The sequence below is a fragment of the Heptranchias perlo genome, chromosome 5 (assembly GCF_035084215.1).
Source record: "Heptranchias perlo isolate sHepPer1 chromosome 5, sHepPer1.hap1, whole genome shotgun sequence".
NCBI classification, from domain to species: domain Eukaryota; kingdom Metazoa; phylum Chordata; class Chondrichthyes; order Hexanchiformes; family Hexanchidae; genus Heptranchias; species Heptranchias perlo.
In genome coordinates this window covers 121,103,654-121,119,788 of record NC_090329.1, presented here as the reverse complement: position 1 = coordinate 121,119,788, position 16,135 = coordinate 121,103,654, and the positions used below count along the sequence as shown (strand labels likewise).

The 16,135-nt window shown below is 46.3% G+C and overlaps 1 protein-coding gene across 3 annotated transcripts in view; it reads right to left on the bottom strand.

Annotated features, from left to right (window-relative positions):
* The window catches only part of si:dkey-16j16.4 (uncharacterized), a 106,233-nt gene extending 91,175 nt beyond the window's left edge, over positions 1-15,058 (bottom strand). The window contains exons 1-2 of one of the 3 annotated variants that reach the window (XM_067983909.1): positions 14,449-15,058; positions 5,098-5,176 (exon numbers count right to left, since the gene is read on the bottom strand). In XM_067983909.1, coding sequence (XP_067840010.1) covers positions 5,098-5,176; positions 14,449-14,517 — 148 coding nt within the window. In that variant the 5' untranslated portion in view covers positions 14,518-15,058. The remainder of the gene's footprint in view (positions 1-5,097; positions 5,177-14,448) is intronic. The other 2 variants (XM_067983908.1, XM_067983907.1) reach the window with 2 other exon arrangements.
* Positions 15,059-16,135: the final 1,077 nt, after the last annotated feature.

Sequence of the window (16,135 nt, the reverse complement as noted above, 5' to 3'; positions counted from 1 at the left end):
AACGTTATCGAACAAAATTTGACACCGAGCCACATAAAGAGATATTAGGACAGATGAAGAAGTAGGTTTTAAGGAGCGACTTAAAGGAGGAGAGAGAGGTAGAGAGGCGGAGAGGTTTAGGGAGGGAATTCCAGAGATTAGGGCCTGGACAGCTGAAGGTACGGCCACCAATGGTGGAGTGAAGGAAATCGGAGACACGCAACAGGCTAGAAATGTACCATATACATACGCTGTAAAACAGCTATAAGCTGTATATTCCTACCACAACAGAGGCCAGCGGAGTGAGAAGGCAAGTTTGGCTTGAACTGGAGTAGGAACATAAGAACAAGAGTAGGCCATTCAGCCCCTCAAGCCTGTTCCACCATTCAATTAGATCATGGCTGATCTGTATCTTAACTCCATCTACCCGCATTGGCTCCATAACCCTTAATACCGTTGTCTGACAAAAATCCATCAATCTGTTTTGAAATTTTTCAATTGACCCCCAACCTCAGAGAGTTCCAGATTTCCACTCCCCTTTGTGTGAAGCAGTGCTTCCTGACGTCACCCCTGACCAACCTAGCTCTAATTTTAAGGTTATGCCCCCTTTGTTCAGGACTCCCCCACCAGAGGAAAAAGTTTCTCTCTCTCTACCTTTAATCACCTCAATTAGATCACCCCTTTTATCTTCTATACTCAGGTATATGAGCCGAGTAAGAGGGTAAGTATTAAATTATAATTTTTGACTAGTTAACTGTTGAGTGGTCGTGTTTGGCTGACAAGGAGTCTGGCCTGAACTGAAGGGAGAAAACAACTGAGTGAATACAATGAGTTCGGTCCAAATGGAGCTCGGCTCTGGAGTGTAGTCTGCTCTAAAATTCTTTGCATTATTCCAGTTTCTTGGTCCTTTGTGTCTGTTTATCGTGGCAGGCCAGCGGGAACCAGTGTGGTGTGGAACTTTCCGGAGACCAAGCGTCGCAAGACAACCGCAGCTGTACAAAGTGCGTTGGGATGGACTCGCTCGAGCCCAAAGTTACTGAGCTCGAGAAACAGCTGGTGGCCTTCTCTCCAGACAGTTACATCGAGTTACATCAAAACAACAGCACAGAAACAGGCCATTCAGCCCAAATAGTCTATGACAGCGTTTATGCTCCACACGCACCTCCTCGCTCCCCTCTTCATCTAACCCTATCAGCATATCCTTTCTATTCCTTTCTCCCTCATATGCTTATCAAGCTTCCCCTTAAGAGCATCTATGCTATTTGCCTCAACTACTCCTTGCGGTAGCACATTCTATATTCTTACCACTCTTTGGGTAAAGAAGTTTCTCCTGAATTCCCTACTGGATTTATTAGCAACTATTTTATATTGATGACCTCTAGTTTTGGACTCCCTCAGAAGGAGGACGGGTTCCAGGAATGCACGTTACAAGAGATGATCACCCAACAACTAGAGAGAGACATAGTGAGGCAGGGGAAGAGGGAGAGGAAGAGGATCGGGTGGCCGTCCATTAGAAAGGAAGAAGGATTCAGGTAGAGGCGGAGCAGGAAACTCTGGGCATCTGAAGGTACACCTAAGTACACAGTGCTGGATAACCATGAGGCAAAAGAAGATGGCGGCTCATGGGGGAGGGAAGATCACGAGTGATGCGACAGCACTGTGGAAGAAAAGGTAGCACAATGAAATACTATTTCTTTTTCGTCCCACTGGACGGTAAATTACTGAGGAGGGAAAGGCGGAAGTCAGACAGTTTTTCCAGACAAAGCTTGTTGTGGAATATATTACCACAAGAGGCTATGATAGCCAAGTCAAATCACAAACATTTAAGGGGGTAAACATTTGAACAAGAAAAATAATAAAGGGTATGGGGAGAGCAGGGAAAATGAGATTAGGGTAGAAAGCTCCTGTGAGAGATAGCACAGGCACGATGGGTTGAATGGCCTCCTTCTGTGTTGATATTTCTATGATTCTATGATAATGAGGCAGGGTATTTATTTAGATAATAAAAGATATTAAAAAAACGACACAACCTGGAGCGTAACCTAAACCCCGAGTACACTGTGGAGGTTTTGTATTAGTATAAACCAGATATCATATTATAAGTGTCTAATGCAGACTAAAAATCAGCCCTTTCCCCCGCCCCTGCTCCAGACCCTGGTCCTTGACCAGTTTGTAGCGTTATAGCCTCCAGGCGATTGTTTCACTGGGCTCCCTCTCTTTACTGGGGTTGACATTTACCACAGATGTGATTCCACTGGTGGACACGTTTAAAGGGGAACCATCTCCCCACCTAAAAAAAAAAATAGTTAGCAAATCCACGCTCACGAGTACCTGACGCGGTAACGCAAGTGGCACTGAAACACATGGTCATGTCGCTCTGCAAGACACTCGTCTCTTCTGGCCATTCTCCCCTCCCTGTGTGGTAATAAAAGGTTTGCCAAACTTCATCTCATGAAGGTAGCACGCTCTTTAATACCGTCAGTGCTGGAGGATGGGGTTTCTCTACAGCAACGAGATTCATTTATATAGCGCCTTTAACGTAGCAGAACGTCCCAAGGCGCTTCACAGGAGCTCCCGTGAAGTACCTCGGGGCGGGTGGCCGAAAGCTTGGTCGAAGTTTCAAGGAGCGTCTTAAAAGGAGGAGAGAGAGGTAGAGAGGCGGAGCGGTTTAGGGAGAGAACTCCAGAGCTCAGGGCCTAGGCAGCTGAAGGCACGGCCGCCAATGGAGGGGGCGAAGGAAATCGAGGAGGTGCAAGAGGGCAGAATTGGAGGAGTGCAAAGATCTCTGAAGGTTGTGGGGTTCTACCAGTCCCTCTACCCCACCCCACCCCTCCCCGTGCTGAAACATAAGCAGAGCTGACTCCAAGAGACACTCGGAGGGAAATTTAAAAACACAACTACGGCCAGTTGCCAAAGGAAACAGGCCTACTGCCAAATTATATAGAGCGATCATAACCTGGGGGTAAAATAGCCGAGTGTGGTCAATGAGGGTAGCACTGGGCGTACCAACATTGACGTACCAACGCACCCAGTGGATAGGATGTAAAGAATTCTCTGATGAGATCCCATTCACAGTACTGGGGATTAGCTTACATTTCAGTTGAATACGCTTCCTCCTTTTAAACAATGTTCCCTAGGTTACTGAAACTCACCAAGCGGTTACCTGGTTACGGTGACCGCCGGCAGCCTTGGTGCCAGTTGAGGTATTTTTCTCTTGGCGTTTTGCATATACACTGAGAGGAGGGGGCGGGGGGGAGGGGAAGGGGGGGGGGCGGCACTTTAAACTTTAGAAATAAATAAAAGCACACGTTCCGGTGATCTCAGTCGACAGAGAGGGAGGGGGCTCGACAATTCACCGAGGGAGGGGGCTCGACAATTCACCGAGGGAGGGGGCTCGACAATTCACCGAGGGAGGGGGCTCGACAATTCACCGAGGGAGGGGGCTCGACAATTCACCGAGGGAGGGGGCTCGACAATTCACCGAGGGAGGGGGCTCGACAATTCACCGAAGGAGAGGGAGGGGAGGGGGAGGGGATGCTACAATTAACCGAAGAAGGGGGAGGGGACATTACAATTAACCGAGGGAGAGGGAGGGGACTCTACAATTAACTGAGGGCGGGGAGGGGGAGGGGACTCTACAATTAACTGAGGGCGGGGAGGGGGAGGGGACGTTACAATTAACTGAGGGCGGGGAGGGGGAGGGGATGTTACAATTAACTGAGGTGGGGGAGGGGGAGGGGACTCTACAATTAACTGAGGGCGGGGAGGGGGAGGGGACTCTACAATTAACTGAGGGCGGGGAGGGGGAGGGGACGTTACAATTAACTGAGGGCGGGGAGGGGGAGGGGATGTTACAATTAACTGAGGTGGGGGAGGGGACGCTACAATTAACCGAAGAAGGGGGAGGGGAGGGGACGCTACAGTTAACCGAGGAGGGGAGGGGGAGGGGACGCTACAATTTACCGAGGGAGAAGGAGGGGGCACTACAATTAATCGAAGAGGGGGAGGGGGAGGGGACGGTACAATTAATCGAGGAGGGGGAGGGGAAGGGGGAGGGGACATTACAATTAACCGAGGGAGAGGGAGAGGGAGGGGGAGGGGACAGTACAATTAACCGAGGGAGAGGGAGGGGAGGGGACGCTACAATTAACCGAGGGAGAGGGAGGGGAGGGGACGCTACAATTAACCGAGGGAGAAGGAGGGGACGATACAATTAACCGAGGGAGAAGGAGGGGAGGGGACGCTACAATTAACCGAGGGAGAGGGAGGGGAGGGGACGCTACAATTAACCGAGGGAGAGGGAGGGGAGGGGACGCTACAATTAACCGAGGGAGAAGGAGGGGACTATACAATTAACCGAGGAGGGGAGGGGACGCTACAATTAACCGAGGGAGAAGGAGGGGGCACTACAATTAACCGAGGTGGAGGAGACAGTACAATTAATCGAGGGGGGGAGGGGGAGGGGACAGTACAATTAACTGAGGGAGGGGAGGGGACGCCACAATTCACCGAGGGAGAGGGAGGGGGACGGGAAGTTACAATTAACCGAGGTGGGGGGAGGGACGCTACAATTAACCGAGGGAGGGGGAGGTAACGGTACAATTAACTGAGGGAGAGGGAGGGGGATGGGACATTATAATTAACCGAAGAAGGGGGAGGGGACAGGGAGAAAAATAAAAGCATCAACCAAGGCTCCCACTCAGTTACCAATGAGTCCAAATAGAAAGTGGGCAAGTGTTGGACCGTAGGGCGAGGCCAGCATTAGGCTACTGCGAAGCACTCTGTGGTAGAATAGCAGAACAGTCACTGCCTACTCTCACACGAGTAATTGCTACTCGAGTGTGTTACCGGAGGGCCCACCAGTGTCTGTAGAAGTGCTGTTGTACATTACGTAATAGCAGAAACGTTGGATTGGGAAGTCCTGCAAGTCAAAAGATGCTTAAAATGCATTTGGCCCCAATTAAACTGAGTGGGACTGGGCGGGGGGGTCAAAGGGCAGCCTGGGGTCAAGGGTTAAAGGGTCATCGAAAGCGCAAACTCATCGCCCATCCCCCAGTTGGTTCCAATTACACTGAGCAGGATTAATGCCAGAGGACGGACCTGCCCTTCGCTCCCTACCTTGGTCAATCAGCGCCAGTTCCCGATTCTCTCCTTCCGAGTCGTCGCTGTCATCCTCATCGCTCGGTGAGTAGGATATCTACGGAGACAAGTCAAAAGACGAGGCTCGTTACTGAAAGGGAGAAAGGGCTGGGCCGTGCGCGCGGCCTCGCCACAAGATCTGTGGCGCGGTGTGGCAGGGACGGCCCTAAGTAAGCCGTCATGTAAATGCCAAGGGGGCGGGCGAGCGATGCAGGCCCCAAGGTCACGAGTGCATCGTCTCCAGTGCTCTGCGCCCCCCCCCCCAAGACTGGTTTCTTATACTCCAAGCAGCCACACTCATGCAAAGTTCATTTTCTGAACAAGTTTCACAAAAAGCATAAAGAAACATTTTTACCGACTATAGATGAGCAGAGCTGTGTAACGACCCCCATCCCTTCCCCCTCCATTAATGATGCGCCCAAACATACTGAGTCTTTTAGTTGGGTCAGGAATGTGACCTGCGTGCTCTGCTCTCCCACATTTTCACAGCGAACTGACTTGGGCCTACTTGTGGGCCAGATCCAAACTTCTAAACCCACATCCTGCCTACGCACACATACAGTCACTGAACCAATATAATTCCTCCGAAAAAAAATGCAGATGAACTGGTCATTCAACTCCTTGCAGTTTTTTTTTCATTCTTGGGATATAGGTGACGCTGCCGAGGCCAGTATTTATTACCCATCCCTGAAGGTGGTGGTGAGCCGCCTTCTTGAACCGCTGCAGTCCGTGTGGTGAAGGTTCTCCCACAGTGCTGTTAGGAAGGGAGTTCCAGGATTTTGACCCAGCGACGATGAAGGAATGGCGATATATGACCAAGTCAGGATGGTGTGTGACTTGGAGGGGAACGTGCAGGTGGTGTTGTTCCCATGCACCTGCTGCCCTTGTCCTTCTAGGTGGTGGAGGTTGTAGGTTTGGGAGGTGCTGAGTGTGTGGGATGTTGCTGGCACAGAATTTGCCCACATAACAACAGTCGATGCATTTCAAAAATTCACTTGTGCGAAGCAGTCTTTAGTGTTTCAACTACCCTAATGTTTTTTTTTGGCTATATCAACCCATCCCAGCAACTTATTCCAAACATTTAAATTGCCCTTTGAGTAAAGAAGGGCTTCCTGGCACCCAGTTTAAATTTACCTTTCACTAATTTTGACTCGGCTTATAAGTAATATCCTGGGTTCACAATGTCTATATATAAATGCCACTAAGCATATTATACTTTAATGAGGTCCCATCTTAAGCACCTAATTCCTCGTATTTAAGCTGTATAAATCAATATGACTACATGTTATAACCATGTATATATATATTTATATTTATATATATTCTGTTTTTAAGCAATGTTGGTTGAAGGATGAATTTTGACCGGACCGTTGCAATTAAAAAATAAACAACGTCCATGGCACACTATTTACATTTCATCACGCTTAAAGACTAGGTTTGCCAACCCTCCAGGATTGTCCTGGAGTCTCCGGGAATTAATCTCCTGGACACTGCTGCGAGCAACCCAGGAGAAAAAAAAATCCTAGGGGGTAATAAAAAAGTGTGTGTTTTCCATGTTAGAAAGGTTACAGCATGGAAGGAGGCCATTCAGCCCATCGAGTCCGCGCCGGCTCTACGCAAGAGCAATCCAGCTAGTCCCACTCCCCCGCCCTATCCCCGTAGCCCTGCAATTTTTTTCCGTTCAAGTACTTATCCAATTCCCTTTTGAAATCCATGATTGAATCTGCCTCCACCACCCCCTCGGGCAGTGCATTCCAGATCCTAACCACTCGCTGTGTAAAAAAGTTTTCCTCATGTCGCTTTTGGTTCTTTTGCCAATCACCTTCAATCTATGTCCTCTGGTTCTTGACCCTTCTGCCAATGGGAACAGTTTCTCTCCATCTACTCTGTCTAGACCCTTCATGATTTTGAATACCTCTATTAAATCTCCTCTCAATCTTCTCAGTTCCAAGAAGAACAACCCCAGCTTCTCAATTCTATCCACATAACTAAAGTCCCACATGCCTGGAATCATTCTAATAAATCTCTTCTGCACCCTTTCTAAGGCCTTCACATCTTTCCTAAAGTGTGGTGCCCAGAACTGGACACAATACTCCAGTTGTGGCCGAACCAGTGTTTTATAAAGGTTCATCATAGCTTCCTTGCTTTTGTACTCTATGCCTCCATTTATAAGGATCCCGTATGCTTTCTCAACCTGCCCTGCCACCTTCAACAATTTGTGCACATATACCCCCAGATCCCACTGTTCCTGAACCCCTTTTAGAGTTGTGCCCTCTAGTTTATATTGCCTCTCCTCATTCTTCCTACCAAAATGTATCACTTCGCATTTTTCTGCATTAAATTTCATCTTGAACACTATTGTTTATTAGTTATAAAAATATCGGAGATGGGGGAAAAGGCTGTTTGAGGGGGAAGGGCAGTTGGAGGCAGGAGGTCATGTGATAAAACCTCTCCAGGAATATGTCCAACCAGGGTTGGCAACCCTATCTCAAGACATCAATCTCACAGATTGCCTCCAGACATCTTTACCATATTAGAGTATCATCAACCACGGACCCGTGGGACCCACAATGTTAACAGCACTGGCAAGTGTTGGAAGAGCCCCACCTCTACACAGCCGATGACAGCAGAGACACTCCGTGGATCTCTCCTCAGAGCAGAGAAGGTTAAGGGGAGATTTAATGGGGGTGTTCAAAGATATGGGGGGATTTTGATAGAGTAACTATGGAGCAATTGGCTGATGCTTTTTAATTCATTCTCAGGATGTGGGCGTCGCTAGCAAGGCCGGCATTTATTGCTCATTCCTAGAACTGAGTGTCTTGCTCAGCCACTTCAGAGGGCAGTTAAGAGTCAACCATGTTGGTGTGGGACTGGAGTCACATATAGGCCAGACCGGGTAAGGACGACAGGTTTCCTTCCCAAAAGGACAGTAGTGAACCAATTGGGTATTTTATGACAATCCGACAGCTTCATGGTCACTTTTACTGATAACAGCCTTTTATTTTATGTCCAGATCTTTTAAACTGAATTCGATTCTCAAACGACCATGGTGGGGGTTGAACTCCTTCTCACCACATTATTAGTCCAATAACATAACCACTATTAAACTCAAATTTATCCAGTGTTTTCTCATTTGACCCGAAGTGCATCATCATAAGGATCTTTTTTTGTCAAACAAAATAGCAGGTTCACAAATCAATCTCGGTTTGTTTCTTTAACAATTCCATGATAATTCTGTTGTGCGGTAGGAAAACGACCGCCTCATTACGGCCGCTGTGAATTGTGAGCATTGCTCTGCAGTGGTAGCAACACAAAAGCTTCGATCTAATCTCAGGTCAGATGCAAGCCTACCGACTGCCGCATAAGTCCTATTGCATTGTGTCGTTAATTTCCAGCTTTTATCCTGCTTTTTATTTGTCGCTGGAAACGAAGGCAATGGAGGCATAAATATCCCAGAATTCATTGCGGTATTGAAAGCCCTCTATTGCAACTATAGGCCCGGTACTTTTGATAGGGGGATTTCATTGCCGCTATGAATGCTGGGAGAGTTCGCTTCCATAGCGAGGTCTTGTTTTCTCTTCATTTTCAATGGGAGAAAACGCACATAAATCCCATACCAGCTGTAGATAGACAGACAGGCGCACAGAAAAACACACCAAAAAAGAGAACAAAGAAAAAGACAAAAAGAGGGACAACGAGGATAAAAAAAAACGCAGAAGATTGCATAATACCATCCAAATAAAACAAATAAAACAAAAGCAAACTACTGCGGATGCCGGAAATATGAAACGTTAACTCTTGTTTCTCTCTGCACAGATGCTGCCTGACCAGCTGAGTGTTTCCAGCATTTTCTGTTTTTTTGCCATCCAACTATCCTCTTGTGGCCTATGTAACAGACACAGTTGGTGTCCCTTTCAGTCTGCATTTTCCACCCTCCTCAAGATGCTGGCTCCTTGTCCGGCTCCATGGAGGCCAGTTAGCCTCCGGGGCCTCGACTAAGGGCCATTATTCAGTGCGAGCTTCGGCAATGCGTGTCGGCAGGCTCTCCTATCATGAGTGGTGGGGATCACAGCAGAGTCCAATCCCGTCCTGATCCAACATCCACTCATGTTCACTCCAGTAAGAGGTTCACTGAATAACAATCAGGAGGGCGAGAGAACCAGGGTAATTTTCACTTCCTTAATCCAGCAGTGCTCTGGCCAAGTCATCATAGAATGGTACAGTACAGGAGGCCATTCGGCCCATCGTGCCTGTGCCGGCTCTTTGAAAGAGCTATCCAATTAGTCCCATTGCCCTTCTCTTTCCCCAAAGCTCTGCAATTTTCTTTCCTTTTCAAGTATATATCCAAGTGTAGCACCATGGACTGGAACCAAGATCCACAAGGTCTGACATGTGCCTTTATTAACCCAAGCCATCTGATCACACAACTCTCACACATATTCTGCTTTCAGGCCTTTGTGAGCCAAAGGGGAAAGATAATATTTATCGCTAAGGTAGTGACGGCTTGCAACTTTAAGTGTATTGTTTCCCAGTTGGTGCTATCATGTACCCAGCATGTTAACAAGGCCCATTCTCACAATGACAAAACACTAATCTGCTTGCTGTTGATCTAACGCTGTCAAGCTTTGTCACTTTGACGCCCTCCCACAAGCCCAGCCAGTGCAAATATTACACTTCGCACTCCCTTAAGCAGTCCCAAGCTATCCTGTTACTGTAAATAGACAGGACTGTGCAAAGTCAATTAAGCCGCATTTCCATTCTGTACGTGGAGCGCCTCAGTCCTCCGTCAGCGGCTGATGGTTTGGAGGAATGACAACGTGAGGGCTCTTCTGATTCACTTGGCATCATCCTTTCTGCAGACATGTGGAGCTTAAAGCCACACCTGGAATGCAGGCCAGGTCTGTGCTTCCAGCATGTGGGAAAGGGTGGAAATTGCACCATAAAGGTCATTTAAGAGCAGAATCCACTTTCATTCATTCCACTACCCCCTCCATTTTCAAAGCTATTGATTCCCTTCAATTCTCTAGCATCAGGCCCAATTACATAGAATATACAGCACAGAAACAGGCCATTCGGCCCAACAGGTCCATGCCAGTGTTTATGCTCCACCCTAGCCTCCTTCCTCCCTACTTCATTTAATCCTATCAGCATGTCCTTCCATTCCTTTCTCCTTTGTGTTTATCTAGCTTCCCCTTAAATGCATCTATGCTAGTCGCCTCAACTACTCCTTGTGGTAGTGAGTTTCACATTCTAACTACTCTTTGGGTAAAGAAGTTTCTCCTGAATTCCCTATTGAATATATTATTTTATATTTATGGCCCCTAGTTCTGATCTCTCCCACAAGTGGAAACATCTTCTCCACATCTACTTTATCAAACCCATTCATAATCTTAAAGACCTCTATCAGGTCACTCAGTCTTCTCTTTTCTAGAGAAAAGAGCCCCAGTCTCTTCAATCTTTCCTGATAGTTACAACCTCTCAGTTCTGGAATCATCCTAGTAAATCTTGTTTGCACCTTCTCCAATGCCTCTATATCCTTTTTATATATGAAGACCAGAACAGTTCACAGTACTTCAAAGGTGTTCACCTCACTAATGTCAAGTATTAACGGAAAATGGCCTGTTCCCCAGCATCTGCCAATGCCACACGAGCTCCTGAGCATCCTGGGTTAACTTGACCTCTCATATTCCCTCCCTCAGTGGAGGAACTAGACAACCTAGTCAAAACTGGGAACTCACCCTGTGGAGAATCACAGGAATTTCCCCCCAAAACTTATTTTCCTCACACTTTCTCTCTGCATAGCATAATGGGTTACAAGGCTGAAACAGCTGTTGACTCCGGCTATACTGCCACCTGGAGCGGAGGCTGAGCAATCACCTGCATACATGTGGAAAGCACCAGTGCTGGGGTGCAGTGAGCGAACCAGTCAAGTTCCCATTGTAAAGAGGAACTCTAAAACAAAAGTTAGCCTTAGCTCAATGATAGCACTCTCACCTCTGAGTCATGAAGACTGTGGGTTCAAGTACCACTCCAGAGACTTGAGCAATCTAGGCTGACACTTCAATACAGTGATGAGGGAGTGCTGCACTGTCGGAGGTGCCAACTTTTGGCTGAGACGTTAAACCGAGGCCCTGTCTGCCCTCTCAAAGAATAGCAGGGATCTCTTCCCCGATGTCCTTGCCAACATTTTGTCCCTCAACCAACATCGGATGATCTTGTCATCTATTTCACTGCTGTTTGGATGAGCTTGCTGTGCACAAATTGGCTGCCATGTTTCCTACATTAACCACACTTTAAAAAGGTACATAATTGGCTGTAAAGCGCTTTGGGACGTCCTGAGGTTGTGAAAGGCGCTATATAAATGCAAGTTCTTTCTTTCTAAAAAGAAAAACGACGAAATATCCACATCCATTCATGGAATCAGAGGGACACATGAAGAACAGCCGCTTGAGTGTCCTACCAGAGAGCTGGCCGGGCCTGCGGATCTGTGCCCCAGTCAGCGCCTTCAGGAGACAAGGGAAGAAATCTGTGGCGATTATAAATTTGCATGAACGGATGCAACCACCAATTTGTTGACACAAGCGTGCCCCTTGTCACTTTAAATCTGATAACGCTTAACAGAATTCCTTCATGCCACAAATATGCTGGTGGGCCCCTCGTGTCAGAACAAGGCATTTGTTGTTGCTGCTGCACCAACATATAGAAAGGAGACAATCATCTACTTAAACTGTGAAATCATGTCCAATTCAACCACCAGCAATCAAGTAACATCACATTGTATTGACTGGTGCTACATTACCCTCTGAAGGCTCAGTTCATCAACTGACCTCTGAAGAATTTAACAGCTTTGCCAAGCATTGTGGCGGATTCAGCATAATACTGTTTATTTTAGATCTAGATTAATACTAATCATTTGTCACTATGGCAAGATATATATAGCATGATTACAATTACCTTCCTTATTCTGGGGATTGGCACAAGTTCACACGCATGATTCCTCACACAATCTGTTTCCAATTAGACACAGATTGTCATGGGGGGAAATAGTAATAATGACAGGGAAGGGGTGAAATTCCTCTTTTAAATAAAAAAAATAATCAGGACAATGCCCATTTTTCCTACATAACTGGACCACTGTCAGAAAGCACACCTTTGTAGGGTTGCCAACTCTGGCTGGACCTAGCCCTGCAGGTTTCATCATATGACCTCCGCACCTCCCCCCCCCCGCCTGCTCCCGCCATTGGTTGCCCAACACACCTATCCTCGCAGAACTCCGCCTTCTCACACCGATTGGAAAGTGAACAGACTCTCCGTTAGTCGAATGGATGATTCTTGACTGTCAATCAAACAACCTTTTTCCTAACTCCAATATATTTTATAACTATTAAACAAAATTGTTCAAAGAAGATGAATAAAACACACAAGTTATAATAATGCCCCTATGATTTAACTTCTGGGTTGCTCACAGCAGTATCCCCTTCGGAGATTAATCTTTGGTTCCTGGAGACTCCAGGCCAATCCTGGAGGGTTGGCAACACTACGCCTTTGCTATGGCCAATGCTCTCATGATTGTGCCAGTGGCCACTAAGTTTACCGCGTCTGAATTATTTCCCTTAAAATGGCTGTTAGATGGTTTACAGTCTATATACACTCAATTCAGTTTGAGACACGCGACTGTGAGTTGCATCATCCAATGGCCATTTTGAGCAAGGTAATTGCAAAGAGATAGAGGTAACCTTGGGTGTTGTGCCCCTTGCAAAGGTTCCAACATAGCAGCAACATCCATGGCTCAGTTGGTAGCACTCTTTCCCTCTGAGTCAGAAGGTTATGGGTTCAAGTCCCACTCCAGGGACTTGAGCACAAAATCTAGGCTGACACTCCAGTGCAGTACTGAGGGAGTGCTGCACTGTCAGAGATACTGTCTTTTGGATGAGCTGTTAAGCTGTGGACATGAAAGATCCCATGGCTCCATTCGAAGAAGAGCAGGGGAATTCTCTCCAGTGTCCTGGCCAATATTTATCCCTCAACCAACATCATTAAAACAGATTATCTGGTCATCAAAACATTTGTGGGACGTTGCTGTGCATATTCACAAATCGGCTGCTGCATTTCCTACATTACAACAGTGATTACACTTCAAAAGTACTTCATTGGCTGTAAAATGCTTTGGGACGTCCATGAAGTCATGAACGGTGTGACATAAACGCAAGTCGTTCTTTTCTTTTTAACTATCTGGGAAATTCAAGCACGCCTCCTGTTACCAGTGAGTCCTCTTTATTTAAATTGCCGCGGGTTGGTTGATCCAGGCGGGTCAGTTTGAGCCATAGTTTTGATACGCACATTTCACTCCCTCCTCCTGTCCTCAGCCCTCTGCCAGCGAGTGACTCAACCCAGCTCCAGAAGGCTTGTCTCCAGGTTCGTTCCCAGGCCTTCATTCCTTGCCTCCCAGTGGAGGTAGAAAGCTGCTTCGGTGAATCACTTGGAGAGGGAGGGAGGAGGAGTTAGAGGTGGGGAACGGGAAACCAGCCCATCTCCAACTATTCTACGGCACAGCGAGGGGGTGCGGCAAACGGGCAAATTTACAGGCTGAGCAAATACCATTCCCCTCACCCGCCCCAACCGCCCACCCCAACGCATTAATCTGCTTTAATAGAGGTCGGCACCTTCTGTGCTCGTTAAGCACCCTGTACGTCTCCAGTGACCCTCTGCTCACTCCAGGCCCACCCTTTACATATGCAAAAGGAGGAAAAGCCCATCGTAACTCACCAGTGCCACGAGGGACTGCTGAGTTATGGGATTCTTCACGGTGGCAAAAGAATTGCCATAATTCACCATCGGCACCAAGAAGTTCATTATTTAAGGTAACGAGCAGAGAATGAAGAATGTGAGGCATGGAAAGGGGAAAAGAGCATTGGAAACAGCCCTTTCACACAAAACATTAGGCAACGTGGTGACTAATGCGTTTGATCAAATTGTATGAATTACACAATCCAGTTCTGTGTGTATATATAGATATCTATATCATGCTAATTATCAATTAAACCTGAGAACAATTTTTGAAGTTTTTTTTAAATTTAAAAAATGGCAATCACATTTCTTAAAAATTGATCTTTCAGCTATAATTGATAAGTAACTAGTATTAGACGTTAACTGTTGATTAACCAACATAATCGAATAATTAACTATCTCTTGATAGTAAAAGTGTTCAGAGAGGGGGGGATACCCATGAAACTGACTAGTTTCTTCACGTGTCACATGGTCCATTCATAAACTGACAAGGTTAGTCACACTCTATGTTGTAAATAAGTTGGGAACAGAATCCCTACTTACCTTAACTTGAAAGGGTTGGATCTCATTCAACGACTGCGCTCTGAGCTTTTTGGTTAGGACCGTCAGCATTGTGTGTTTTTTTTTTAAAAACTATATATATATATATATCTCTTTTTTTAAAATCGAAACATTTAAAAATAAAATTCAAGGCCAACAAAATTGGAAGTAGGTGTAGTTTGTCGGTCAGTCAGTTAAGGCAGGACAGAGGGGATCCCAAGAGACGCCAATAGCTGAAAGGAACTTGTTGACTCTGCAGACGCCACCAATACCAAACAAGCCTCTTTCCTGATCGCCTCCTTTGCTCCCACTCGCAAATTTGAGTCCGATCTCTTGTCTATTAAACGATGCAACTGTGGGGAGAGGGGAACGGGAGCGATCCGCTGCTATAAGGATCCCAGGCTCGGCACACTATCCTCGCACAAGATGTTACAGCTTTTAATTATGATTGAATGGGGGGGGGGGAGGGTCGATGAGGAAGCGGTCTTTGCAAAGCGTGGACCCCTGACGATGTTAGCACGTTGCCATCGTGTCTCTCCTCAGCCATCGACCTGCCTCCACCACCCCCACCCCCCGGCACCACTGACCTGAAACTTACGAATAAAACGGAAAGCGAACCCTCCCTCACCGGCCGCTATTGGCCGGGGGAGAGAAAAAAAACAAGGAGAAAGGAGGAGGGAGAGGCTGGCATCACTCTGGGGCGGAGTTAAACCTGAAAGAAGCTTTCTTTTTCCCTGAGATCTTGTACTTTTGACACCCCCTGTTGGTAATTGTAACACATTAGAAATCTGGGGTTGTGTACAAATTAAAGGTGTCAATTGTGAGGACTGTTTGTAGTTGTGATTCCAATAATCACAGCAGTGTTCCAGTTTGTATTTATAATATTGTCATTGATACAGTAACCCTTGTGAAATATATACTGACATGTATACATATATATATATATACAATCTAGATATGTACATACAAATATAGGTGTGTATGTGTACATGTGCGGGTGTATATATACAGATTCAGTAGTAAATTTTAAACGTGAATTGTATATATACTTGAAAGGGAAAAATGTACAGGGCTACAGGGGAGTGGGACTAAATGGACAGTTCTTTCAAAGAACTGGCCAAGGCATGATGAGCCGAATGGCCTCTTTCTATGCTGTATGATTCTATGATTCTATATCTACACACATACATATGTGTGTATATATTTATACATATATATGTGTGTATATATTTATACATAATCTATGTAAGTGTATGTATATATCTATATATAACTCGTGTATATATCTATATATAATATATGTGTATCTGCATATATATATATCTGAACATAAGAATATAAGAAATAGGAGCAGGAGTAGGCTATACGGCCCCTCGAGCCTGCTCTGCCATTCAACAAGATCATGGCTGATCTTCGACCTCAACTCCACTTTCCCGCCCAATCCCCATATCCCTTGATTCCCTTAGAGTCCAAAAATCTATCGATCTCAGCCTTGAATATATTCAACGACTCAGCATCCACAGCCCTCTGGGATAGAGAATTCAAAAGATTCATAACCCTCTGAGTGAAGAAATTCCTCCTCATCTCAGTCTTAAATGTCCGACCCCTTATCCTGAGACTATGCCCCCTAGTTCTACACTCTCCAGCCAGGGGAAACAGCCTCTCAACACCTGCCCTGTCAAGTTCCCTT